This window comes from Quercus suber, unplaced genomic scaffold, assembly GCF_002906115.3.
Source record: "Quercus suber isolate HL8 unplaced genomic scaffold, Cork oak 2.0 scaffold_77, whole genome shotgun sequence".
Lineage (NCBI taxonomy): Eukaryota > Viridiplantae > Streptophyta > Magnoliopsida > Fagales > Fagaceae > Quercus > Quercus suber.
The window spans coordinates 874625-902481 of NW_027069542.1; the positions used below are offsets into that span (position 1 = coordinate 874625).

The 27857-nt window shown below is 35.8% G+C and overlaps 1 protein-coding gene across 1 annotated transcript; it reads right to left on the reverse strand.

Moving 5' to 3' along the window:
• Window positions 1-914: 914 nt before the first annotated feature.
• On the reverse strand, window positions 915-27857 carry LOC112030668 (trafficking protein particle complex II-specific subunit 130 homolog). The gene is given in 22 exon segments (XM_024063332.2): window positions 915-1519; window positions 1676-1766; window positions 2624-2922; window positions 6190-6379; window positions 6665-6749; window positions 6886-6976; window positions 7081-7474; window positions 7747-7889; window positions 7892-7958; window positions 8066-8611; window positions 8962-9175; window positions 9278-9441; window positions 17288-17378; window positions 17543-17604; window positions 18481-18636; window positions 18762-18851; window positions 20056-20216; window positions 20605-20695; window positions 21017-21200; window positions 22028-22209; window positions 26342-26571; window positions 27529-27857. Coding segments are annotated over 22 exon segments (3771 nt in total). The 5' UTR covers window positions 27593-27857; the 3' UTR covers window positions 915-1343.

The window sequence follows — 27857 nt, forward strand, 5'->3', positions numbered from 1 at the left end:
TGATAGAACACCAAATATTTGGCCATCTTAGCCGTTAAACCAAAGTACTTGGCAGCAGCATCTAGAATGCTCTGCCGCAGCTGACATAGGCACCATAGGGCTCATAGCTGCACACATATCAGATCTGTGCGTCAATAGCATTAGACTCAGAGACTACTACGTCAATTGATACACAAAATGAGCACCTGGATTTAAGATTAAGCTTTAGAAGCGGTTCAGAGCTTCAGTGATAATTGGATTCCAAGTTGGTGTTTACAGGCGGCTAGGCCTTGAAATTAGGGGGAACAACGTGTTAGTGCCTTTGTTCTGGCAAAATGTAACAAAATCCCAATATGAGCATTCCACTTTATACTTTACCAATTGTAGCATATTAACTTATGACACAACTAGCGAACGCGGAGGAGGACACCTCATGGCTAGGTAACCTGATCCATGACGCTAGGCAAGCTCTCAAATCCTTTTGTTCTTGGAAGATTAGTCACACCAGGACAAAAGGAAATATGGCATTGGCAGCCCTCCTGTTGGCTAGAAATTCAAAAGTTTGTAATTGGATAGAGGAACATCGTAGTTTCCTTCATGCACAGCTTATACCATATGTATCCGTTCAAACAAAATAACAAAATTGCAGCCTGTAACACTCCCCCCCCCCCCCCCCCCTCTCTCTCTCTCTCCCCCTCACTTTGTAAACTAACCAAAGTTTAAAATAAGAAGGAAAAAAAAACATTTTGTAATTAGAGCGTATAATGTAACACCAGTCTTAAGCTACAAATAAAAAGAGATTTGTTTTAATTTTTGTACGAAATTATTTGCCAAAAATCTATTGAGATAACCTCTCTGTACACCTCGTTCAATATAAGGAAAAAGAAAAAGAAAAATGGGAATCTTGCACAGGCTCAACCATATCAAATCATGCATTAGATCAAACAATAAATAACTTTCAATAAGGTGTGGGGCACAACCATCAAATTACACTCCTGAATTTACTCTTTACAAGAACCAACTAAAAATTTGAAGACATTTGTCTTTGTTCATCTCTACAGTGTATTGTACATGGAAAGAAAGTATAAATTCCACTGTACAAGAGTAGGGATGTCACATATAAGAGCCAATGTTCAGAACACCCAAAGAATTACCTAAGCCAAACTAAATTAAACTAACTTTTCCGGATCTTCCAACAAACTCAACAAGTACAGATTTACAATTATCTAGATAATCAAAATCGAGAACCTCCTATTATCTCTATATCTGCAATTTTTGATTAAAAAGAAAAAATTGTCCAACCATACGGTGTGGAAAACTATAATGACCTGGGATAAAGTAACTGAAATGCAGGAGGTAAGTAATCATGCTGGAATGCAGAAGGAGGAGCTGAGAGGTGGAGGCAAGACACAAACCAGGTGGGGCCCAGCAGGATTGCAACTTATATTTGTCTCATCGACTTCTGGCAGTCCAAGTTGTGGGGGACGAACATAGCCTGCCACCAGCGGCATGCATAATATTGAGATAACTATCCTTGAACCTGTCATGGTAAAAAAAAAATGATCAAGTTGCTGCAGAAATGAGTCATGTAAAACCATATATGTTAAGACATAAGCTTCCAGGTATTCTTGTTTTTACCAATATAAAAATAATAACAACAACAAAATCTTGTAAGTGGCAAAAGTAGTTTGGCAACCTTGCTTTGTGGAGAGAGAAACATGCCCTCTTTTCCTCCCAGCAAGCATCCAATTATCTGAATTTGCACCGACTTCATATAACACCTCATTCTGTTGTACAAAAAAAAAAAAAAAAAAAAAAAAAAAAAACATAAACTTAAAGCATGTGAAGGGTTACAGAGTTTGAAAATTTAACGTTCATATTTCAGTTATAGAAGCCTAAAGTATTTTCAGATCTTAACTGACATTTCCCCTATCCAAAAATGGTAGTGGGGAAGAAATCAGACAAAATATGCATAAACTATAATATGAAGGATATAGATATTAAATTGGTGTCCTCTGCTCTTCTGACTTCTAAAATTGAAAAACTCAACTCAACCAAGCCAAAGAGTAGAGCTAAGCTTAGTTGAGGATAGGATTCCCCTCCCCCCTTCCCTTTTCTTATTTAGATCTTAAAAACACTGAAAACATAATCTCAAAGTAATAATTCTTTCTTTTATTAGCCTTTCAGAGGATTCAAACACAGAAAAAGAAAAATTCTGGAAAAAATATTCATATTGTTAAACTAGTTAAAGAATTATGTCATGCTAAAAAAACATGTTACTAAACTAGGGCAAAAAAATTTATGCTATGCTAAATAAGATGATTCAAGTTCAAGACCTAATACAACACTAGAAATTTGTCAACAAAGGACAAATAGGTCGTTAAAATCAGGATCCTACCAAGATCAGATCAAGGATCATAAGATCCTACTTTTTGTTGAAAAACAAAAGCAAAAAAAAACATTGGTGAAATAGTCCATGAAAGAGATTGCTTCAATATAGCGTAATTCATATAACGTACGCTACATCTATATAAACAAAAAAAGAAAAACTTTATTTGATAGGAAAAGAGTGATGCTCTAAAATCCTAGGTTTTAGCTTGCTCAAATACATTGACGACAAATTATGGACCATTTCTTGACTTACATTGTGTTTAGAAACTTCATTCTCCTCAAAATCCTTTAACCTTTCAATCCTCCATTCCATGCTAACAAGTTGCCCAACTCTAAGGCCACCAGAAGGCAGAGGAAGAAAACCAACAGCCAGACATGGGTCAAGCACAGGCCTCTGCAAAACAAGAGAACTCCTGAAGATCAAGTCCTGTCTAGCACCCTCAGGTCCAGGAGATTCTACAGCCACAGGTGGGTGTGCTCCAGTGGTTCTATCACCAGAAATGCCATATTTGATATTTAATATGCTCTCTGGTTGCAGTGCCTTAGCTTCATCTGCAAACCAAAAGAAACACTGGTTTTCGTAAATGTAGGCCAAATATGAAAAAGATTAGCTATTGCATTGGCAACAACAAAGCCAATTTGATCTTGACACATTACTGTTTGGCATGTACACAATGTTTCTTATGATTAATCACCTTCAACTTTGGAAACAAGAAATACACCACATTACTTTTTTTCTTTCCAATCAGTTCCCAAATTGATTGCTTTAAGCTGACCTTTAATGATCAAATCTTGAACTTCAGAAAAGCCATGTTTACTATAGTTTAATCTCCTAGTGTTCCAAGAAAATTAGATAAGGTAGAAATTGACTTGCTAATTCACCCCATGGTAAGACAAGAAATAACTTGTGGCTCAATTGAAAATATTGCAATGATCAGGTTGAGCAATGAGCTCAAAGGCGTTGTTTCTATGCTGCATTTAATATGCATATTAACTCATTTTTAGGTTAAAATGGCATATGAATATAGTGTTTCTACATATCATGGTTTAAAAAACAGGCTTAATATAATTTATACCAAAATACACACACACATAGAGAGAGAGAGAAATGAGTTCAAGTTACACCTGGTGTAACTTTGTATAAGTTGCACCTTTTGTAACCATTGATTAATAATAAATCTAATGGTAGAAAGATATTAGCGGCCATGTTATCATTAAATATTTATTACTTTCCAACTCACCTATTTAATTAAATATTCTCTCTCTCTCTCTCTCTCTCTCTCTCCTATTTATTCATTTACAATAATCTTAACATTTTAGACTAAAAAATTGCAAAATCTACAGCCACGGGTCAAAACAGAAATTTCCTTGATAATTTGATTACTGAGTGAAAAGAAAAGGAAAGAAAATAACTTAACATCTTATTTTGACCATTTAAAAAATCATAACACAAGACGTACTGAGTTAATTAGAGACGGATAAGGAAAAATATTTCACAGATCAGACCATTAAGACTATTTGATCAAACTGATACCATCTAAATCGTAAAAGCTATGATCCTTTATATAATCAATTTCCCATGTTTAGCCCACCCAAACAACGTGGTCTACAGCCTTGTATTGAAATTGAAGGCATTGGTCTTGATGAACTGGTTCATCTGCAGTTATATTTGGCAACGGAGTTCATACTTGGTCCATCTTGTTATCAATTTTAGCAGTGAGCAGTGGGAAGTGCGTATGAACTGAAGTCCTTGTTCCATCTCTGCAAATCTTTTTGATATAAAGAGAAAGGGGAGAAGCAAATCAAGTGGCTCACTCTTTCGTTCTTTTATGCAGATATGGGTATTTTTTTAAAGATACAAACCTTAACCAGGAAGAGAGATATTGATTTGGGAGTGTTATCCAAGTATATAAGTTTTGGACTAATTTTTGGTGTTTTCCAATTGCCATGGAGATCAGTTGAGGTGGGAGATATACTATTCTTTTGTGCTTAAGGAATTATAGGAAAATGAAGATAGTGTGGTGTGAAAAATTAGAGTAAAGAAATTGCTCATGTTCTACTGTGTTGAAAAATTTCTCATTGGAATTGCCACCACATCTGTAGGCTTGCTAAACCGGAAGGTTTACAGGGATAAAATATGAGAGAGAAGCTGAAGGAAGGGGGGAGAGTACTAGGATGCATGGAAGACTTAAGGAAAAAAGAAGAAGAAGAGAAGAGCATTGAATTTAGAGAAATTAATGTGGGGGCAAGTAACTCATTAGTTTTTAGACAGAATATTGATGACATAGCATGTGTGTTTTTCACCGTTAGATCTTATGAAAATACAGTTAAAAAAAGTTTTAACTTTTGTGAAATTATACCAGGTATAACTTGAACTCATTATATATATATATATATATATATTTATTAGAAACTAGGGTATCCAGAGCTTTTCTAGCACTTGACCATTCCCTTGGGTATGTGTAGTCCTCCAGTTTCACACACACGAAGTTATTACATAGAGAAATCCCTTAGAGGTGACCCCAAGATGCTAGCTAGAGGTGTCAAACCTAGCACCTCGTAGATATCATGAGACCTTATGGTTGTGAGAATATGAGCACCTTTCCTAGAAAAAAAAAATTTCAAGAACAAACTTAAAAATTTTCAAGAACAAACTTCAAAAGTGCATGTTTTTAACATCACATAGACGAACATAAGAAGCCACTAATTTCCCAATCCTCATGTCCTTGCTAACTTATGCCACAGCTAGAATGACAAAGAAAGTAATTTGGTCTTAAATGATTTTTAAAGCAATTTTTCAGATCTAAATAAAGCTCCAACTATTCTAAAGAACCCTTTCCATTATTTGAATTACTTAAAATTGAAATAAATTATAACCTTAATTTTGTATAGACTGGTCACAGCACTAAATTTGAAAATGGATTCAATAATCCCATTTCTATTCCCCAATACTTCCTTATCTTACTCTCCTGACTTGCCTTTTTGTATCTATGTCAATTGTTAACACAATGCCAAATCCAACACAAGTCCTTGGTTTTTTTTTTTTTTAAAATTTATCGTCATAAGGGCCAAGTCACACCACAGGGCAGGCATAAAAGGCAGGAGTCAGCCAAGGCATGCTCCTGTAAGCAAAAAGCCTTAGTCCGCTTGGGCATGCCAATATACAGCTTAATTACCAAACATCAATCTTGGATTTGAAGCTGCTTCACACTTAACTACATTGAGAATGGCTTAAAATTAACAAGTTTTGATGTGCATGAGACTATGAAAACAAACTTGTTTTGAACCTGAACTGTAAAGGCAACAGGACCTCTGCTGTCTCACATTTTACCATCACAATAGTCGAGCAGTATCAAGTTCAGCTCATCAATCATGTTTTGCATAATATTTCAGGATTGATATCTATATCACTCATAGGGAAAATTTTATGGACCTTTGAGAAACGAAACTGGCAAGCACATCAAAATCAGCACTGTGCTATTACTGAATATGGATGAGCCGTACTAAACTTTTTTAAGTAACATGGCATTTATAATTTTATAACCCCATTTGTAGATATCAAAGGGAGTATGTAACAAAAAGCATGTTAATATGTTAGAAGAATATTATTAGATGGTCCTGATCTAGCACAGATAGTAAAAACAGATCCACATATAAGTGCATTGACTATATCATGTATTATTTGAAACATAGGGTTGCAAGCTAGTTAATTGTTAATGCGTGAGACACTCATCTACAAAGGATGCATCTACACCTGTTTAACTTCAGTTTTGATGAATGAAGATGCCAAAATTTATTTACACAATCAAATTAAAATACCTTCAGCATTTGACATCTCTAAGCATATGCTGAACAGGATTGCTGCTCTGGAATGTGGAGAGATGACAAGTGGGAAGAAGCCTGAAGTTGGTCTCCCATCACCTTTTGTAGTATGAACAAATCCATCTTGAAGATCAAGCCAAGCATCATTTATGGTTAAAGTGGCCTTCACTTCTGATTGTAGTATCACCTGGAAGTAACATAAACCAATGTGGACATCATAAGAAAAATTAATAAACCATAACAAGATAATTTTATAGTTATTATTTTCACAATAAGAAATGTGAACTGTTATCTTTGGAGGCCCAATCAATAGTAAAATTAATGTAATCCCTTCTGATTCTTTTTCTAATTTATAACTTTTGTATTGAAAGGCAACAAAAGTCATTTGGTTCATGAAAATTTGAGAACACTTCTTCAAAAACAAAAGGCACACACAAAGAAGAGTGCTTTCAGAAAATCAATGAAAAATTACCTGTAGAAGCAAAGTTCCATCATTGCATTTATCTGCAATACGTGTGCTCACTTGGAAAGGGTCAGTAAAATGGACAGCCAGGGTCCTGTGCATTGGGCCAAGTGATTATTCAAACAAATGCATAACTAAAGAAAAATAAAGAAGTTTAAAAAATAAATAAATAAATAACAGGTAAGAAGTCTTTTCAATGAAACTGGAAGAATGATGGAAAATGACAATGCCTCCAAAATATCTGGTTGTGAGATACTCCAAATTCAAGCTTCAGAGCTATTGTCCTCATTCCATCCACAATACTCTGTCTCAGAGGGGAAACTGCCCATGAAACACATCACAGACATCAAAGGAATCAGATTCAACAAAAATAATACATGCAAAACTCAAAAGATATGGAAACCATCAAACATCACTAGCTCAACCTGAAGATGATCCTCTTGCAAGCCCATCACTAATGGCACGTATAGGAATCCAGAGAATAGAAGTCACATTGTTTGCCCAATTTGGAAACTCTATCCTGCCATCATGGAGCCTCAACTGCTCAAAATTTTTATCAACTGCCAAGGAACCTTCTTTCTGAGCAGCATCAGACTTTGCCATGTCAGCAGCAATCTGTGACACATCAACATAACTCTGCATCTCAATGACATGTGACTCTTCAATCTTTAGACCTGGACCAGTATCTATATGCAATATAGCGCCTTTCAGGGAGTAGTTGATTGGCCGTACTATGATCCCAACCCACTGAGGTTCATTTATCAGCAAAGCAGATGAAATAGCTGCAGTAAGATCAACCAGGGCTCTTGGTTTGAAAACCTAATAAGGAAGAGGTTTTCTCAGATGATTGAACAAGTATGTATAAATCTACTTTTTCATTATAAAGTACGCAAATATGTACTAAAAGACAGATACTTAGAAATTATTTCCTTATTCTCATTCTGCTTTAGAATGATAAGTGGATAATGCAAGAAGAAAACCAAATGTATAAACACAAGTCTTTGCCTCATCATCATAAACATCATTATTATCTAAGCTTCTATTAAACCCTTTGACTAATTTTTTTATGCTCTGGCTGCAAAACAGGGTACCTTCAAGATAGGCCTAGTTGGCTTTTCATAAATCATAAAATCATCACTGTCTGCAGGGCCACCCTTCGAAAAGCTATGAGATCTGAACCGCAAGTGCCCAATTTGCCCAGTAAGAACCCCCAAGACATAGGAACCTGGTTTTTGGGGGGCAAAGGCAGTGTAATAATATTCCGACCAGGTTTTAGAACAATAGCAGAAGGGCACCTTAATGCCTGAAATATCCGATGAAATAATTGTTATTCGAAATTCTATCAAATGCAACCAATAAAACTGTTCAACTGTAATGAAAATGAAAAACATCATGTCCAGAAAAGAATACCTTAACACCCTCATCACCATTATATGTAGCCATCAATGTGAGACTGAGTGAATCAAGAGTTATATCATCAGGAAAGCCACTCCAAACAGTCACAGATAGAGTACCAGGATCACCATCACAGAGCTCCAATGGGGGCCCAGGATTCCCAGAAAATGTAATTAAAGAAGACACATCTAGGGGTACAGGGTCCTTCATTTCACTGTGTGCAAGGCGAAGAACTTCTGACTGAAAAGCTTCGCGTTCCTTGGTCAAAAATAGGCCTTTATCTAGTGAAAGTAATCTCACACAAGATGATAGGTAGCCAGCTTGATCATTAAGTATCTTCTGACACTCAGCTAAACTGGGCAGGACTTCAGCCAATAGATCCTGCCATCCTTCGCCCGCATATAGGGCACAAACCTTCTCGTATGACTTTGCAGCCAGATCAAAATTTCCATGTTTGAAGCAGACAGCCGCTATTTCACCATCAAGGACAACTCCATGTCTTTTCCACCAGGAATGATGGTAATTGTCAGCAGCACCCTTAGTTAGCTCCAGATATTTTTTCTGCCAGTGCCAAAATTTAGAAAGCAGCCAAATATCAGACATACAGAGAACTAAAATAGTTAATGGAAAATAAGATGCAAAAGCCTAAATAGACTCAAGCTTTTCAGAGTGAGACCACTTTAAAAGACAAACAGTATCAAAAATCATTTAGAAGTTGCTCTCAAATTTTAAGGAAGGGATTTAATGTTTGATTACATAAAGATGTCATCACAAAAAAGAGATACTGCCAAGAAGTTAAAGAGAATGAAAGACATTGTGAGAATATTTTTTTAAGGGCAACAAACTTTTACAGGATGCTGTGTGCATGATTATTCGTGTGTGAGCACATATATGTTTGGCCTGAACTATACCTCATATTCCTCTAAAGATGATAAAGATTTCCATAAATCAGTATTAGAAATTGTATGCTGCAAAGCATGCTCAGCAGCAACATAAATCTCAGCAAGTCTCATGGGTCGATCAATTGAGCTCTCAAAACCTCCTGGTGAAGAGTTAGTGCGTGACATGGAACTTGCACGGACTTTTTGTGATGGGGACATCTTTGTGGATGCATCTGAGCCTGATCTGCCAATGCAAAAACCAAAAAGATACGAACTTCAAAATCTAACATAAAAGATAATATATTTAAAACACTTACAAATAAAATTAATGCATTATTTTTATTACCCATCATTGAAAATGGGGCGACCTTCAAACATTTCAACCATATTTCCAGCAGAAAGAGAAGCCCTTCGCCGATTTGCCTCACGCAAAAGAAGGGAAGGTTCAAGAGGCAATGGTTTCCTCTGAATACCCAAGTGCTTGACTCTAGGAGTTTCTTGGAGAATCATCTATACAAAGGAAAACATGGTCAGTAGTTCTTTTGCAGGAAAGTCGAAAAGAGGCTGTTTAGCAATAATAACGATACTACTAAGCACATTTTCTTGAGAAATTCTGCAATTGGCATACCTAGCATTGTAAGAAATCAAATGTTTTTTAGTTTAAATTTGAACTCCAAATTTTTGAAGACCCAAAAATAAACTTCAGCACTCAACTAAAAGTATGACAGCAAATACAGCCCACAGCAGAGAGAGTAATTGTCAAAGACTAAAACAACTTTCAGCAGATTTCAGTCACTATAATAAGCTCTTTGAAATGACAGCTTACAACATAATTGACAGATCAAATGACAACAGAAGTGCAAGTTTAGTCATGCTCAAGGTTTTTTTCACTCCCAGATATGTTCTACTCGGCAATTTATAACCTAAATTTCTCTCAAATTGTCATCCAGATTTTAGTTCTTTTTTCTTTTTGATTAGTGTCATCCAAATTTTAGTTTTTTTTTGTTTTGGTAAGTGTCATCCAAATTTTAGTTCTAAATAATCAATATAGTAGAATATCAACCATATGAGGAAAAAGAGAATAATGAATTTTATGACTAGCATTTACATATTAAGGAGTAATGTGTAATAAGGTACTAAGGTTATTAGTTTGAATACTAAGCTTATGTGTTACAGTAAATTAACATATCCTAAATACTTTCCCGTACACAAAATGGTATCATAGCAGTAAATCCCCCTTTGTTGCTGCCGTCAACCATCCTCCACTACCAACTTTGCCTTACCCATTGCTGGTGACCACACCTATTGCAATACCAAACCTTAGCAACCATCCATATCCAGAAACCCAAAAGTGTAGTCCCACATTCAATGTCAATGACAAGTCCAGTGGTTATCAAAACCACAAATAGGGTCGCTTAACCGAGGTGGCCTCATTCTCAGTAGAACTATCCTCTGCTGTTGTCCAGCCATGACCGCGGCCACAACTGTAATTTTGGATTTATCCAACTTCACTTGATTCCACTGGATTTCACTCCAGGCTGCTGCTTGGACAAGCTATGACTCAATCACTAGGAGCAATCACACTTCCGGTATGTTTTATATCGCATGATCCATTCATTGGCAGCTCCACATTCAAGTCAAGGTGTACACAGGAACACCCTGACTTATACACACGCACACATACATGCAAAACAAAAATTATATACTGAACTAACCTATTTTGACCACCTTAATAATAAAAATGTTGAACAACCTAACTTGAGAATCACGAGAATTTAGGTTCAACAAAAATAACAATAATGCTACGTCTACAACATTTTCACAACAAATCTTATATGGTAAGCTGTTATTGATTCTAATTTGGCCCAACATTAACATTACTTTTTTACCCACCAATAATAACTTGTTACATAATATTTTTTGTGAAAATGTTGTGGATATAACATTACTCCAAAAATAATTCTAGCACCCCAAATATAATCATTAACCCCCTTTATTTTTATTTTTTTTAAACCCTTAAATAACAACAATAAAAATTATCCCAAATAACAACAAAAATAACCCAAACAAAAACAAAGTTAGGCTAAACAACAAGAAGTGAACAAATTATTCAAGTACTTTTTGATATGCTTCGTGCTTCTTTGCATTTAGCAGTTTATTGAATATACATCTTTCTTACTTATAAAAAAAAAAAAAAAAAAAAAAAAAAACAAAACAAAACAAAAACAAATTATTCAACAAAAAATCTATTAAAAAAAAATAATAAAAATCCCTAATCATTTAAATTTGCAATCTATTGAACCCATTGCATAAAAATAATCTCTAATTCATTTTTCCTAAAAAAATGGTACCAAGAGATATAGTACGGTTATGAGTTCTCCTTGGTGATGCCGACAGTTATGCTCTCTTTGGCTTTGTAGTCACAACAATTTTGCTCTCCTTAGTGACTTGGCTCACAATTGTAGAAAGTATCATATCTCTCTCTCTCTCTCTCTCTCTCATCATCTAAGGCTCTCTCTTACTTTATCACTCTCATCACAGCGTTCTCAATTCCTAATTTATCTCTTATCAGTCCCTTTTTTTCTCTCTCTTTGTTAGTAGAAAGTTATTGTAATACTTCATGTATTTGCGTGTTTTTGTTTTTGTTTTTGTTTTTTTTTTTTTTGGGTGATGTTGATATATTCAAGTTATCTCTTTATTACACTTTGTATAATTTAAGCTTCTTAGTGGCCACCCTAGAAAAAATGTTCATTGTGTAATTTGTGTTACTATTCAAATCGTGTGCTATGTGTTAATGTGTTTGGCATGCCAACTATGCTAATTTGTTGGTCTTTCTGTTGTCATGTTGACGTGTTATTTATTCCACAACAGAACGGCATTGAGACATTTGTTAGAAATTACTTGAGCACAATTGTTTCATATGCATGTTCTACTATTGTAGTGATGCTCTATGCTAACAGGTTTTTATATTATCAGTCGCATGCCCTCCGGTGTTCTTAGTGTTTGAATCCCCTAGCAAGTCCTGAACTGTTCTTAGTGGTCAGATCCCATTTAATCTACTTTCTCCTGATAAGCCCTCCATAATTTTTTTCAGTTATTAGCATATGCAGAGACAAGCGTTATTCACCCACACTTTGAGTGCTGATGTCATTTTTATTGTAACTACCTCATATTATTCCTCATCATTTCTGGCAATGATTTACCTACCCTTTCATGTCTTCCTTATTTGTCACCACTCTCCTCATCTTCTAGTTCTAATAGTTCTCCAGTTACTGCTTCCGAGAAACTTTTACAGGTACACTGTCGTCAAAGAACACATTCTATAAGCCTCTTCCCAAACTGGACACCCTGCTTCTCCTCTCATTACTTTGCGCCAAAAGGCAAGCGTACTTATACTTCTTACCCTATTTCCTGCTACGTTTCCTATGTCTTTTTCTTTTTTTTAGGAAAGAATAATTTTATTAAAACAAGACTACTTCATGAAAAATACATGACATAGCCTAAAGAATTACAATCAGAGAAAATATCTACATATGAATAGATTCTATGAAAGATTAAATAAAATTACTACATGTGAACCTGAAGCAAATACCACTCATAGAGTTAACAAATGAAGTATGCTAGCAATTGAGTTGACGTATACTCCACATCCTCAAAAAGTACATCAATTTCTTTCTCATCATATAGTCCACAACAGACATAAAAAGGAACAAGATTCTAGACACCCAAAGAAGAAGTAGACCCTCCAATTAGCCACCCATATAATAAATTAAAAACCTTCTCAAGTAATACCCATTGCATCCCAAACACAAAACTTCACAAATCAGATGCCACACTGCAATGTATCAAAAGGTGGTCCGTAGATTCCCCGCAACAACAACACATACAATACTAACTAACCAATGAATAACCCCTCTTGAAAAGATTATCACCAGTACGAATCTTTCCTAAAGCCGCTGTCCACACAAAAAAAAGAAACTCTCTAAGGAGCCTTAAGCCTCCATATAGCTTTCCAAGGGAAAGGCAAAGTGGGTGAACCCGTAAAATCATGTAAAAAGATCACATAGTGAAATCTCCACTACTCTTTGGCTTCCATCTCATCCGATCTTCCCCTCCCTAATAGGAAAATGGGAATTCAACAAATGGATAAATGCAGCCACCCCATAAATCTCCCAATCATTACAGTTTCTCGTGAATCTCACACCCCAACTCCTTCTCCCCCATCCTCCTGTCTCTGCAACAATGATTCCACAAAAGCATCCCTATCCATAGCAACTTCAAGAAGTATAGGAAACATCATCTTTAACAGTTGATCACTACACCAACAGTCATGCTAGAATCGGATTCAAAAACCAGAGCCTACCTCAAACCAAATGTATTGTAAAAAACTATCTCCCTTCATTCTAATACTTCCACAACCCACAACCATGAGCACCACGAACAAGTTTTGAATATCACCCACCCCCTCCTCCCCATACTTCCCAGCAACTACCCATCTCCACAAGTGGTTCTCCTCCAACCCAAATTACCATAACCACTTACCCAACAAAGATTGATTGAAGGTTGTAAGTTTACAAATCCCCAACCCTCCACTAGCCAAGGTTGGGACAAGATCACCCTCAAATAGAAGATCAACTACTAGATATTGCACCTACCTTTCAAGAAGGAAACTTGATTACATGAAAGACTAGAGTGTTATGTCTCAGTCTAGTGCAAAAGTGGAGTATAGAGCCACGGTTCATGTGTCATTTGAGCTGATGTGGATTAAGCACCTACTTGAGGAATTGAGACTTAATGTCAAGTTAACCTTAACTATGCATTATGATAACCAGGTAATGATCCATATTACTTTAAATCCTGTATTTGATGAGTGGACTAACCATATAGAAGTGGATTGCCATCTTGCTCGGGAAATGGTGGAAAGTGAAATTATTGCTACCTCATATGTCTCTACAGGAGCTCAAATTGCAGATATGTGTATTAAACCCTTATGCAAGACTAGATTGGATTTAATATATAACAAGCTGGGACATATGTGTATCATATAATCCCAGCTTGAGAAGAGTGTAGAGTTGTGTTTAAATATTAAGGGGTGAATGTGTAACAATGTACTAAAGTAAAAATACTAATCTTATGTGTTGGGGTAAATTAACATACCCTAAACACTTTTCCTGTACACAACATGATAAAAAGTTCAGGGTAGATGGTGTTTTATATGAGGATGAATCTGGTGTACATTCTCAGGTTGTCCAATTTTATCAGGAGCTTTATACAGAGACAAACACATGGCGTCCAACTGTGGATGGGTTGGATTTTGTTTGTATTGGGGAGGATGATAGGTTGTCTCTTGAGAGGGAATTCTCAAAAGAAGTTACCCAGGTTGGATTTTGTTTGTATTGGGGAGGATGATAGGTTGTCTCTTGAGAGGGAATTCTCAAAAGAAGTTACCCAGGTTCTGGCAGAGATGGAGGGCGATAAAGCCCCTGGTCCGGAGGGGTTCACCATGGCATTTTTTCACAAATGTTGGAGGGTTGTGGAGGATGATGTTATGGCTGTATTTAAGCATTTTCGCAGGTATTCAGTATTTGAACAGTCTCTAAATGCTTCTTTTCTCTCTTTAATTCCTAAGAAAACTAATGCTGTCAGTATAAAGGATTTCCGGCCTATTAGCTTAGTGGACAATGTTTACAAGTTGCTGTCTAAGGTGTTGGCGAATAAGTTGAGAGGGGTGTTAAACAATCTGATCTCGGAGACTCAAAATTCCTTTGTTGGTGGAAGACAAATTTTGGACTCAGTGCTAATTGCTAATGAGTGCCTAGACAACAAATTGAAGTGTCACTCACCGGATGTAGTTTGTAAGTTGGACATAGAAAAAGCCTACGATCATGTTAATTGGGATGCCTTACTTTATTTGTTGAATAGGATGGGCTTTGGGTTGAAGTGGAGAGAGTGGATTAAGGCTTGCATATCTACTATTCGCTTCTCTGTTCTTGTGAATGGATCCCTGGCAGGTTTTTTTTGGAAGTTCTCGTGATTTGAGACAAGGCGATCCTTTGTCCCCTCTTCTTTTCCTTTTGATTATGGAAGTTTTAAGTCGGATTCTGAAGAAAACTTAGGATAGTGGTCTGCTTCGTGATTTCATGTGAGACCAGTTAACACTATTGGGGTACGCATATCACATTTGTTGTTTGTAGACAATACCATTTTGTTTTGTGATGCTTCTAGAGAACAGGTGTTGTCCATTAGGCTGACTTTGTCTTGCTTCCAAGCTTTTACTGGTTTGAAAGTAAATGTGGGGAAGAGTGAGATTGTCCCGGTTAGGGAGGTTGGTAATATAGGTGCTTTGGCTAACATTCTCCATTGTAAGGTGGGTAGCCTGCCTACGAAATATTTGGGAATGCCGTTGGGTACTCCATACAAGACTGCATCCATTTGGAATCCTATTTTGGAGAAGATAGAGAAGTTATTTATGTTGGAAGCGTCTATATTTGTCTAAGGGTGGTAGACTTACTCTTTTGAAGAGTACCCTTTCTAGCCTTCCTACATACTATCTATCCATATTTACTATCCCTATAGCTGTGGCTGACAGAATGGAGCGTATTCAGAGGAATTTTGTGGGGGTCTTCAAAGAAGTATTTCAAACATTCTTTGGTGGCATGGGAGAAGGTTTGTTCACCATTAGAGATGGGTGGTTTGGGGGTTAGGAAGTTAGTTCACTTCAATCAAGCCCTATTAGGTAAATGGTTATGGAGGTTTGGCCAAAAAGGAACTCATCTCTAGCGGAGGGTTATTGCCACCAAATATGGAGAGGGTCAAGAGGGGTGGAATACTAAAGTTTGCAAAAGGGCCCACGGGTGTGGTCTTTGGCGTGGTATTAATGACAGTTGGGAGAGGTTCTCCAAACATTTGGCCCCCGTGGTGGGTGATGGCTCTCACATTCTTTTTGGGCATGATAGGTGGATTGGGGATACCTCACTTTAAATACTCTATCCTCAATTATATGCGTGTTCAAATGACAAAGGAAGTTTGCATTTCTAATGTATTGTGTCATCAGGAGGGTGAGAATAATAGATTTTGGAACTTGAGATTTTATAGGAATTTTCACGAGAGGAAATTAGAAGCTGCCTTCTCTTTCCTGGATTTCATTCAGTCTCGGATTTTGAGAGGAATTGGGTGTGATAGTCCCTATTGGTGTCCTAATGGGAATGGTAAGTTCGATATTCGGTCCTTTTATAATAAGATCAGGGGTACCTCTCTCTCTCTAGCTTCCCTTGGAAGGGGATTTGAAAAGTCGAGGTTCCAAAATGGGTAGCTTTCTTCATGTGGACCACAGCTCATGGTCTGATACTTACCTTGGATAATTTGATGCTCCGAGCTCTCCCTTTGGCGAATAGGTGCCGTATGTGCTGCTGTAATGAGGAATCTGTGGACCACCTTCTCCTACATTGTCATATAGCTCATTCTTTGTGGGTGCAAATGTTACAAGTTTTCGGGATCCAATGGGTCCTGCCAGGTTCAGTGGAGAGTTTGGTGTTTTGTTGGAGTAATTGGCTGGAGAAATTTTCTTCAGATATATGGAATATGGTTCATGGCTGTTTGATGTGGGTTGTTTGGATGGAGAGAAATCGGTGCTCTTTCAAGGCTAAAGAGAAATCACTTGTTCAGCTACAGCTCTATGCCAGAGTACTCTTTTTGATTGGGCTAGGTGCTGGGGTTCTTCAAATTGTTCTTCTACTCTGGAGTTTCTTACTTCTCTTAGTATTGCCCCTTAAGTTGCTTTTCATATCTTTGTTGTTTTTTGCTGTTGTTTCTTGTGTTCACCATCATGAACACCTTGTATTTGTTGTTTTCGATTTTTCTTCATGATTAATATGATTCTTATTACTTATAAAAAAAAAAAAATAATTAAAAAAAAAAAAAAAAGAGGGACAATGAAACAAATGTTATTTTAAGTAACAAGGCTGCTAACAATGCCAAAAACTAACATTTGTTTGGGATCAATAAGTTCCAACCCAGAAGATGAATTGTTAGACCACTAATTGAGGCCTAACAAATCACATGAATTGTTTGGGATCTAAAGGTTTCACCCCATTATAGAAATTGTTAGGCCACTGATTGAGGCCAGCACGGAAGCCAGTAATTAACTATATTAGATTTTGGAGCAAAATGTGTCGCATATTAATTCATTCCTATTATTGACTACCTTGTGTGTTCTGTAATGACTATCATTGTGACAACATGAGTTGATTAGTCAGTAGAGAAAAAGCACAAGAACAATGATGTTTTCAAAGAAAGTGAACATATTAAATGGTCCTTTTGCTAGCACAGTCCTGATTATTCCATATTGAGAACTTACCTTTTCTTTCACGAGAACCTCAGATGAAGCATCAGGTGGAACTAAAGGCCATACTGCTGGCTTGGGCCAAGGTAGCATACTGAGTAAAGCACTGTTTGGAAGAAAAAGGATAAAAATTAGATAAAAAGTAGGATCTGAGCATAAGATAAATTTTTGCTGCAGCTGAAGAATGTCATACTCAGCTTGCTCTTATTACAAGCAATCAAATATAGAGAATGCTAAAGGTAGATTTGGTCTTCAAACTTTAGCGTCTACCTGTTGACAGAACTTCTTTCTATCTCAGCTCCAAATCCAACTAAATATGCAAGCCTCATGAACTGCCAAAACCATAAATACAATCACACAGAATTTCTCATTGCCAACTAGAAATAGGAATAGGGGAAAAAATAAGATAAAATTTTGTAGAAACTGTCAACCACCAAAAAAAACAGTGTAGAATACAAAATCAATGCATTCAGACAAATTTCAGCATGTCACTCCCTCTGTCCCAAATTGTTAGGCCTCTATTTCATTTTGGGATGTCCCAAAAGGATGTCCTCTTTGAAAATACAATCCATAAATCTCCTTAACATACCCCTCACTTTATTATAAAAGCCAACACCTCTCTTTTACTAAGGGTTTTTTTTTTTTTTTTTTTTTTGGGATAAATAACGGAATTGTATTAATCATTTTATTATAAAAGCCAACACCTCTCTTTTACTAAGGGTTTTTTTTTTTTTTTTTTTTTTGGGATAAATAACGGAATTGTATTAATCAAAAGTCTAGGTACACCAGGGGTGTACATGGATAACAATACATCAAACACATAAATTACAAAGATCAAGCATTTTGAAAAAATTAGAACAAGGAAAAAGATTAAAGGAAGAACTCCACTCCGGCAAGGTGTGAAGAAGAAGAGATTAAATTCTGAAATAGACCGTTACTAAAGTTTAAATTAATGAGGGTAGTTTTGGAAACTTGTACATTTTTATGTAAAAAAACAATGCATTAAATGATGCTCCCCTAAAAAGTTGGATTTTCTGAATAGGCCAAACAATTTGAGATGGAGGGAGTATAAACAAAGTCTCTGGTTTTACCACATTCCCAGTTCAGTTATAGATATTAGTCACTTATGGAGACTCAGAAATTGGTACATCACCAAATAATACTAAACGAAACAGAATATGCAGTTAAAGTTATTAAAACAAATCTACCTTAACTCTGCACAGAGAATAAAGATCACCCTGAAGGCGGTAGAACTCCTTTTCTATATCAGGTGGTCCATCGTTATATTGAGAAGCAGTTGCATTGATCAAAGCCAAGCAAGCAGTTATTACCCAAACTTCACGCATACAAAAGGGTAGAATACTCTGAGAAGAACTCAAAGAAGAAAGGAAATAGAAAAGGGGAAAAAATCAGAACCAACATTCAATTGATGTGCAAAAAAGTAACAATATTATGTTAAGCAAAGACATAACAATAGACTATCAAATACCTCACGCAAAGCCAGGGCCTTCGAGAAGCTTATTATGAATGAATAACCCCTTGATGCAACTTCAAAGGCCCGCTTTAGCTTAAATAAAAGCTGCAATTGACACATATCACTGAGATGCAATACCAATTTATAATTTCAGTAATGAAAAAAGTCACTACATGACTAAGGTTAGATAAAAGAAAGGCTCTATTTGAAGAAGCACAAAAATGAAGATTTTAGTGATGAGAAATTTGGTGTCATGGAACTAGCATCTAAGGCATCAAATAAAAAAGTACTTATTGCTCCAGAAAGCAACTTGAAGCCACACCAATCAAAAGTTAGAAATAAATAACTGCTTTCATAATGGATACGCATAACTAGAAAAAAGATAACAAAGACACAGTTCAGATATTTTTGGTTAAAACAATAACACAATACCACATCATCTTCCACATTTGTTGAATTTACAGGCATAAGGCTCAGCGGGAGTTATTGCTTATATTTGATTCATGTTACTAGGAGGCACTTCTTAACCACTAATTTGGATATACGATAACTGAAACTTTTATTATAATTAAAGGGAAAAAAAAAAAAGTTGCACCAAATTTTCTAGAACACTTCAACCTTCTTTCCCTGTTTGTATTTGTGCATTTGCATCAGAGTGAGACAGAGAAGGCAGATAATGACAGAACCCAATGACCTTACAAAAGAATCTAACTAAATTTTGAGCACCCATTCAAAAGTACTTGCAGACAGTCATTTTGAAAGTAGTTTGAATTACACATAACAGAGCTACTTGTTACAACAACAACAACAAACAAAGACTTAGTCCCAAAATGTTAGGGTCGGCTATGGATTCTTGACAGGGTCAACCATATATATTCTTTTCCTCCATTCTACTCTATCTAAAGTCATACTCTTTGTTACTCCCTTAATTGACATTTCCCTTTTTATTACTTCTATTAATGTGATTTTTGGTCTTCCTCTACTTTTTTTCATTCCCTCAACTTGGAGCAACTCACTCTTTCTTATTGGTGCATTAGTTGTTCTCCTCTAAACATGATCGAACCATCTTAAGCGACCCTCCCTCATCTTTTTACAATAATACAAAAACATTTAATCAAGTTAATTGATGGATTCCGCCATCCAATGAAGCACACGTTTGAAAGTAAGCAAAAGTGATTCATGCACAATAAGATGTGCATTGTTGACAAAGCAAACAAAATGACATCTTTACAATGAATTTACCATCTAATTCAATTTTCTTTAAATGCAACCACTTAATATCAAATGAGGGATTCTCAGTTTTGCAAACCTTTGATTGACAGGAAAAGAGATACTGTCGAAATTCAAACTCCCTAAATGAGTCATCTTGAACAATCTGTGTCAATGGTTTGTTCCCAGGGTTAAGCAAAGCAGCCTGATCATCACCATGGTCTACTCCTCCAAAGTCTCTCAGTTTCCCAGTCATATTAACTGCATAAAATGAGATTAATTTTTAATCCTCTATTTTTTTTGTAAGAAGTAATAAGAAGTTGATCTATTAATACTCATTACTTCAATCATACAACGATCCATATTGCTCAAGTACACAGGAAGTACACAATAGATACACCAACAATTAAGATCTAAATTTACAATGCTCAATCAAATCTACTAAATTTGAAAATGAATAAAATCCTGATGCTATCATCCATTCAAACAAGGATCTGAGGTATACCCATTTCAGATCCCCAATATATATTTAAAGGTCATATGATCGTGTGCATATTTGTGTGTATATATCACAGCACTTCTGCTACTGAAAAACACAAGCAGAGTCAAAATTTGTATCTTGACAGCAGAAGTGATAACAAGGTAGCACCTGTTTCCAAATAGCAGAGTTCTAACTCATCATACTCGCGCAATGCATCTTCAAATAGATGAGCCATCTCAAACATAAAAGCCAAACTTTCCTGAGAATAAGTCAGAAACATCTAGAGTAAGCAGAAGAAGAATGTAATAAATAACTGGGTTACATAACTATAAGGACAATAGTTATCTTTGAGACTCATGCTTCCACGTCTATCTTAAGTGAGAAGGATGTCACTTCCATCAATAAAGGTAGAAGACGAAATTTGAAATGTATGCTCTTTAGTACAATGATATTTACTTGAGAAATAAAAGGCAAAATATGACATTAAAAAATCCCAATTAATAATCAATGCATTCCTCCTTGAAGCCAAAGCACCCTTTACCACATTTTTAATTCAAAGCTTTTGGCAAAAAGGAACAACCTTCAAGATAAAAAAATTACAGAAGTTCCAAACTGGCATTAAGCGCTGTTCACTGAGCTTGCGTATCTCATCCTCATAAAACTGTACACGCCTATCCAATGTATTTCGGATGGACTCCATAATCTTGGATTCCAGGTCTTCCCAAAAATTTGCCTCAGGGCTCTGTATATCTAATTTGCAGCACCTGAACAAAGCATAAGTTAGAAACACTGGAAAACAAGGGAAAGATCTTTCATATCAAGCCCTTTGAATGATACTATACACATTTTTTCCTCACAGTTAGGTCTTTCTAAACACTACCCTACTCAAACTTAAAAATGTAATAATGCCGATAAGGTAGTCAATATATGACCCAATACATTGATTGATTTTATACTTCTCTTATGGTTAATAGGTATAAAGAACGAAAAGTCATTAACTGATGTTTTCATCCAGAGAATGATAATAAATAAATTACCACTTGTCCCAAAGCTTAAGCTATTAGGAAATGAAATGATGAATTTGATCATTTAACCATTATTCTCACACTCCCTCTCACGTGTGGATCTAGATTCCGCCTTAATAAGTGGGAACCAACATATGGGATTTTTAACCTTTCAAATGGAAGGTAGAGCAAGGACTATGAAATGGTAACATTATTCTAACAATAATAATGATTGAAAATTAATTTTAGTGTCCAAGTATTACTTGTACAATATACTGCCACAATGCTGTTAACTTGTGAACAGGAAAGCAATTTAAAGTAATGATAATTAAAACATATATTCCAGCGATACCATTACTTATAAAAAATAGACAAATAAATAAAACATGTATTCCAGTTATGTCTGACAACAGAAGTAACTCTTCGATGAAAATGACTCGAGGACAAGCCTAAAGTGCACCAAAAATTCAGTGAAGTATTATGGATAAACTTAAACCACTTGAGAAAAATCTAAAGCAATGATCATGTCAATTTTTTTTAAATCCATCAAATGAAATAAAATATATTATGGAGACCTGCAAACATACCTTTCCCTCTTTTTGGAGCTAAATTCAACTTCAAGTTTGGCATATACTTTTTTTGCCAATTTTGTGGCTTGATCATTATTTGGGGGAGCTCTAGACACGAATACAATAAACCATTCCCGCTCATCATTTTGGACAATCAATTTCAAGCGTGGTTTAAGGATGGTCCTGAACTCATCAAGATCCTATGGAAAATGAAAATGAAAATGTAGTAAAAGAACCTCATTAGCAGTAATACAATCAGAAAAGAAAAAATGATAGAAAGAAAGAAATCACCACCTAATACTTACTGAATACACGTACATCAAAAGAAATAAAACTTTTACAAATGTAAATATCTGGCTTTATTGATTCACAGATACAGGAGCATTACATAGGTTTATTTAAGTAAGGGACACATGACAAACCAATATTAACAGTATTTTATTCACACGTAAATAGAATTACTTCAAACAGAATGAGAAGGCACTGGGACATGGAAGGCAATGGAGCTCAGATTGTAGGAAAAAAAATGGACTCTAAATAAATAAATAAAAAATAAAATAAAAACACTCATGTAAGGTCATTTATAGAACTAACAGTGCAGAGGGGAAGTTTTTTTTGATGGTGGGAAGGGGGGGAGGGGGGAGGAATGAAGAGTTTTGTGCATCCAATCATAAAGAATTGGATACTTTGTCAAGTCATCTGTCATCTATGCTTTGTACTTGCAATTCATCATTCAATAACTTCCGATTAGTAGACCAAGTAAGCATAAAGTTGGCTTATGGAATCAACACTTAATTCATCAACTTATTTATACAAATAGAAAATTCTGTCAGAAATTTCAGGAAATAAATGCAAAATATTAATCATTTCATATCATGCCACTTTTTTATTTTAATTACCCTCTTAACTATTAATATCACACTACCATTGTATCCATAAATACAACTAGCACGCATTTATCATGTTTTTCTTCATCCCAGGTGATGCGCACACTATTATTTATGTATAGATACCGTGTAGCCTACTTCTACTGTGAAAATATTTAAAATAAGGGCAAATTGCACTTTTCCCCCTTAAGTATAAGGAAATTGCAAAGCCCCCCTTTAGTTTAAAAATGAAATGTTAACTTTTTAAAATACTCGCTTTACCCCTCCATTACTATTTTCAGCCAGTTAAAACGGAAAATTCAATTTTTTTTTTCTGAATTTGTGTCCAGCCCCACACTAATTTGAAGCCTTATATACAGGCAATACTGTGAAGGATTCAGTGGTTTCCGCCCAAAAGGTCCTCCCATGTGAGGAGAGGAGAAGATTGCTAGAAAGCCATGGGTATGAGTTTCTTCAAAAAGTAGTTTGGCAACTCTTTTGAGGTGCAAAACATTGTTTGTTTTGGATTCATTCATATTTGGATTGGTTTGTAGCTGTTAGGAGTTATTAGTGCATTTGTGTCCGAAAGATTTTGAGTATGTGTTTGTAAAGTTTGGTTAAGTGTGAGTAATCTATATAGCTGATAGTGGATTTTGGTTGGCGTTGCCCATTAACATAAGCATTGAATTTAAGTCAAGGTAGTGATCTATTAAAATTTTGCAAATTCCTATTTTGAGTTAGTTAACTTTTTGGGTTTTCTTGGTATGGAAGGAAAGTCTTTTTTTTTTTATAGGTAATAAGAGTTTTATTGATATGAAAAGAACAATGTGTTTACGATTGTAAACTCAATGCACTTGAAACAAATACAATCAAAGCAAATGGAGAGTCTAACAAAAAAAAGGAAATCAGACAAGGAAATACAATGCGTAAGACCCCAAATACGAGACTACTCAAACAAAGTCCTAGCTAGCAAAGTCTCATGACAACAAATAGGGTTGTAAATGAGCTAAGCTGATTCAAGTATTAACAATTTAGATTTCATTCATTTAATCTTATTTTGAACACTAGCCAAGCCCAAGCTCATCATCAAACAAAATTACATGTTTAAACTATATTCATTTTCTGGTCAAACAAGCTCAAGCATGTCCATGAGCTACTTAATTAACTTATTATTTTTTCCATTTTTCCCATATATAGTAATAACATGACCAAAAAAATTTAACCCTTCACAAATCTATGAAATTTTATTAATGGACTATTTATATTACCACTAAACTATAAATAATAATTTAATATCATATGAACCTATTTACAAACTTATACAATCCAATCTCAAATATATGTAAGTACATTTTTGACACGCATACTATAGTGGGTCCAAATCTAGTTTGGATGACTTTCCTACAATAAATTTATTGATTGAACGAGGCTGTGCCGAAGCTAGGTACCACATGAATCCTGTACAAATGAGGAGCGATGCCACACTGGACAGCAGTAGGTTCTTCCTTAGATCAAGCTATGACCTTGGATCGGTAAACTTGAAATACCAAAGACAAACTTATAAAATCCAATCTCAGATATACATAAGTATATTTTTGACATGTATACTGTAGTGGGTCCAAATCTAGTTTGGATAACTTTCCTACAATAAATTTATTGATTAAACGAGGCTGTGCTGAAGCTAGGTACCACGTGAATCCTATACAAATGAGGAGCAATGCCATGCTGGACAGCAATAGGTTCTTCCCTGAAGCTGTGACGATGAGTCTGTAAACTTGAAATACCAAAGAGAAGCTCAGTTCCTCCATGACTTGACCAACCCTAGGGTTGGCCATGGAGGGTCCAGTGGCTAAGTTCGTGAAGAGCATGAGAAAACTAAGGTCAAAGAGAGAGAGTTGAACAAGCAAAGAGAGAGTCCTCGGACAAATCAAAGAGTGAGTTTGATAAGCAAAGAGACAGTCCTTAGGAGAATGTCTTTAAGTGAATCAGAGAGTCTCTGAGAGGATCAGAGAGTGTCCTTAGGAGAATGTCCTCAGGCAAGTCAGAGAGAGTTCCTAAGAGGGTCATAGAGAGTTCCTGAAAGGGTCAGAGAGAGTCCTCGGGCAAGTCAGAGATGGCCCTTGAAAGGGACCCAAACCAGCTTAGCACCACTAGATGAACCAACCTGTGCAGCATAAAAATCATCCAAACACTAAGCCATAGACTCCAACTCCTAGTCTTGAGCGTCTCAAATAAAAATAGGTCTCCAGTGTGCCTTGCCATGTAGCCATTCCACACAGTCAGAAACTTGAGCACCTTTGTCTCTAGCAAATCAAAACAACTCGGGATATCTATCTTGAAGGGAACTATTACCATCCCAATGATTCTTCCAAAAAAACACTTGGGAACCATCCCCTACCTCATACCAAATGTGTGATGCAAACCGGTCCCATCCCTTTCTAATATGTTTCCAAAGTCCCACCCCATAAGTCCCTCAGCCCGTTTAATAGTCAAGCCTAGAACTGGGCTTGAGCTTGGCTTGTTTGCTAAACAAACGAAAAAAAGTCTTTTAGCTAGTTGATCTCAAGATTTTCATAAACAACTTGGTTCATTTACATCCCTAGTGACAAATAAGTAACTCGTAGCCCCTTTTTTTGGGTTTTCTTCGTCTGGAAAGAAAGTCTATTCCATGACAAAGTAGTAATTAGTACAGCTTGTTAAATAAATGGTATTTCTTGCCAAAAGAAGTAATGTTGTATTACTTGTCAATCAAGAAATTTGAATCCTTATATTTAGGCAATATTGTAAAGAATTTGGAGGTTTCAGCCAAGAGATCCTCCTATATTGGGAGAAGAGAAGACTCTTGGTAGAATATGGAGTAGCTTTTATCAGAGAGTATTTTGGTAGTTCTTTTGGGGTTAAATGATGCCCACATGTGTAAGTGAAGAGTATTTATTATTTGAGTGAGAGAGAACAATTGGATGTATTGAGTTGTTGCATTGTAAGAGTGTCAAGTTTGTGAATAAGAATCGAGTGATTGTTTTGTGTGTATCATAATTTGTGCTAATTTGTGTTTGTTAGGATTTGTGAGTGTGTTTATGTCAGTAAAAGGTTTTGAGTGAGTTTGTATTTGTAAGATTTGGTAAAGTGTGATTGTAATCCATAAATTGATGGTGGATTTTAGTTGGTGTTACATAAGCATAGAAGTTGGTCAAACCACGTTAAACTTTATCGTCTTGTGTGGATGTTTTATATTTTTTATTTTTATATGAACAAGCTTCTGCTAGCCCGAAATTCCAATAAGATTGATAGCATTGTGGGTACAAGTACAAACTGTGTATTTCCTTAGTTTTAGGAAATGTTGGTGAGTTGCAAGAGGTAATAACAACTAAATCATATATTCCCATCTAACTTAAGAATCAATTGTGCAGCTACGCTATAATTAATACTAGAACATGTGAATGAGGTCAACGAGACAGCAAATTACCTCACAGGTAACAAGAACCACTGTTGCATATGGCTCCCGAAACCAAAATAATGATTGCTCCAAAGGGAACCGGCTACGAAGTCTAGAATCTGTTGTTAATATGAACTCAGCAGTCAAATTCTCTACAAACACGGAGTTACGGGTCTTGTTGTTTAAACTTGCTCTTTTGAATGGTAACCGCCCCTCAAATTCACTCTTAACGATGGGCCACAAATCGCTCACATCTTCCACTGAAAAGCAGCTTAAAAAAAATTAGAAGATGGGAAACAAATAGCAAGTAGGACAATGACACATTCTGACATTCAGCTATTGCATAAATATAGAAAATATATTTGCTTCTAACAATGTTGTGAAGTCTATAGATCATGACATATAAAATAAATATCAGAATTGGAAGGCATGTGCTTCTCATCCCATAAAAAAAGTGAGCACCCTCAGAAATTAATCCTAATGTAACCATCTTGCAAATAAGCCTACAAAAATTACTTGAGTTTTGTGCAAGACATAATACAATCTACATCAGTAACTCTTTCTGACAGCATTTGATGGTTCCAATGAAAATCGTTTTTAGAGACAAAGACAGAAAAAATAATATAAACGAATCATTTCCAAAGCATCGGTGACTCTTAATGGGTTCACATTTCTAAAAAAAAAAACACGGAAAATTACGGCACACCAATTCCTTAAAACAAACCATTTTCAAAAGTATTCCAAAAAATCGCCCCGAGTACATGTTCCCACTTAAAAAAAGAATTTGTTACAACTTACAACCACAAAATGAAATCCTCAATAATCTTTTTAATAGAATCACAAAAAACACAACTGATTCGCATAGGATCAACTACATTCGTTCAGAACAGAACTCCCATAAAAGCTATACATAATTACAAAGTAATGTGGAACAGAGCTGAACACAGTGTGATAATAATGTAGCTTACTTTTTCCCATTATTCACTACGAAAATTTAGTAAGATTCATAGCACTCATAAATTTAAATTTTAAACCTACTATTGTCTGTCATAACGAAATTAAGCAATTCCATCTAGAATTTGAATCCAAATCTAACACTGTAGGCCACAAAACAATTACGATTCTCGATGCACTGAATTCAACTGCGAATTGAGCTTAAATTTTAATACCTAAAATAAAAATAAAAAAGATTAGAGAGGGAGGGTGAGATTGAAAACCTGCAATAACAAGGTGATCAGAGGAATTCTTGATGGTGTGGAACTGAGCTAGAAAGTTCGCCATCGCCGATCTATACCAACCAATACGTGCAAATCATATACATAGAGAAGAGCGAGAGAGAGAGTGAGAATTGTGGTTGCTCGACTCCTGGATCGAGTAGATGATGGGTTCGGAGGTTGGGATCATTTCATTTGGACTTGGGATTCACAGTCTGCTGGTGATCTACTGCTTCGCGTCCTGTCACACTCCATCATTCCGATACTTCATCTCACTCTCACCGTTGGATGACCCCTCTTTTTCTTCTTCTTTTTTCCTTTTTTTTCCCTTT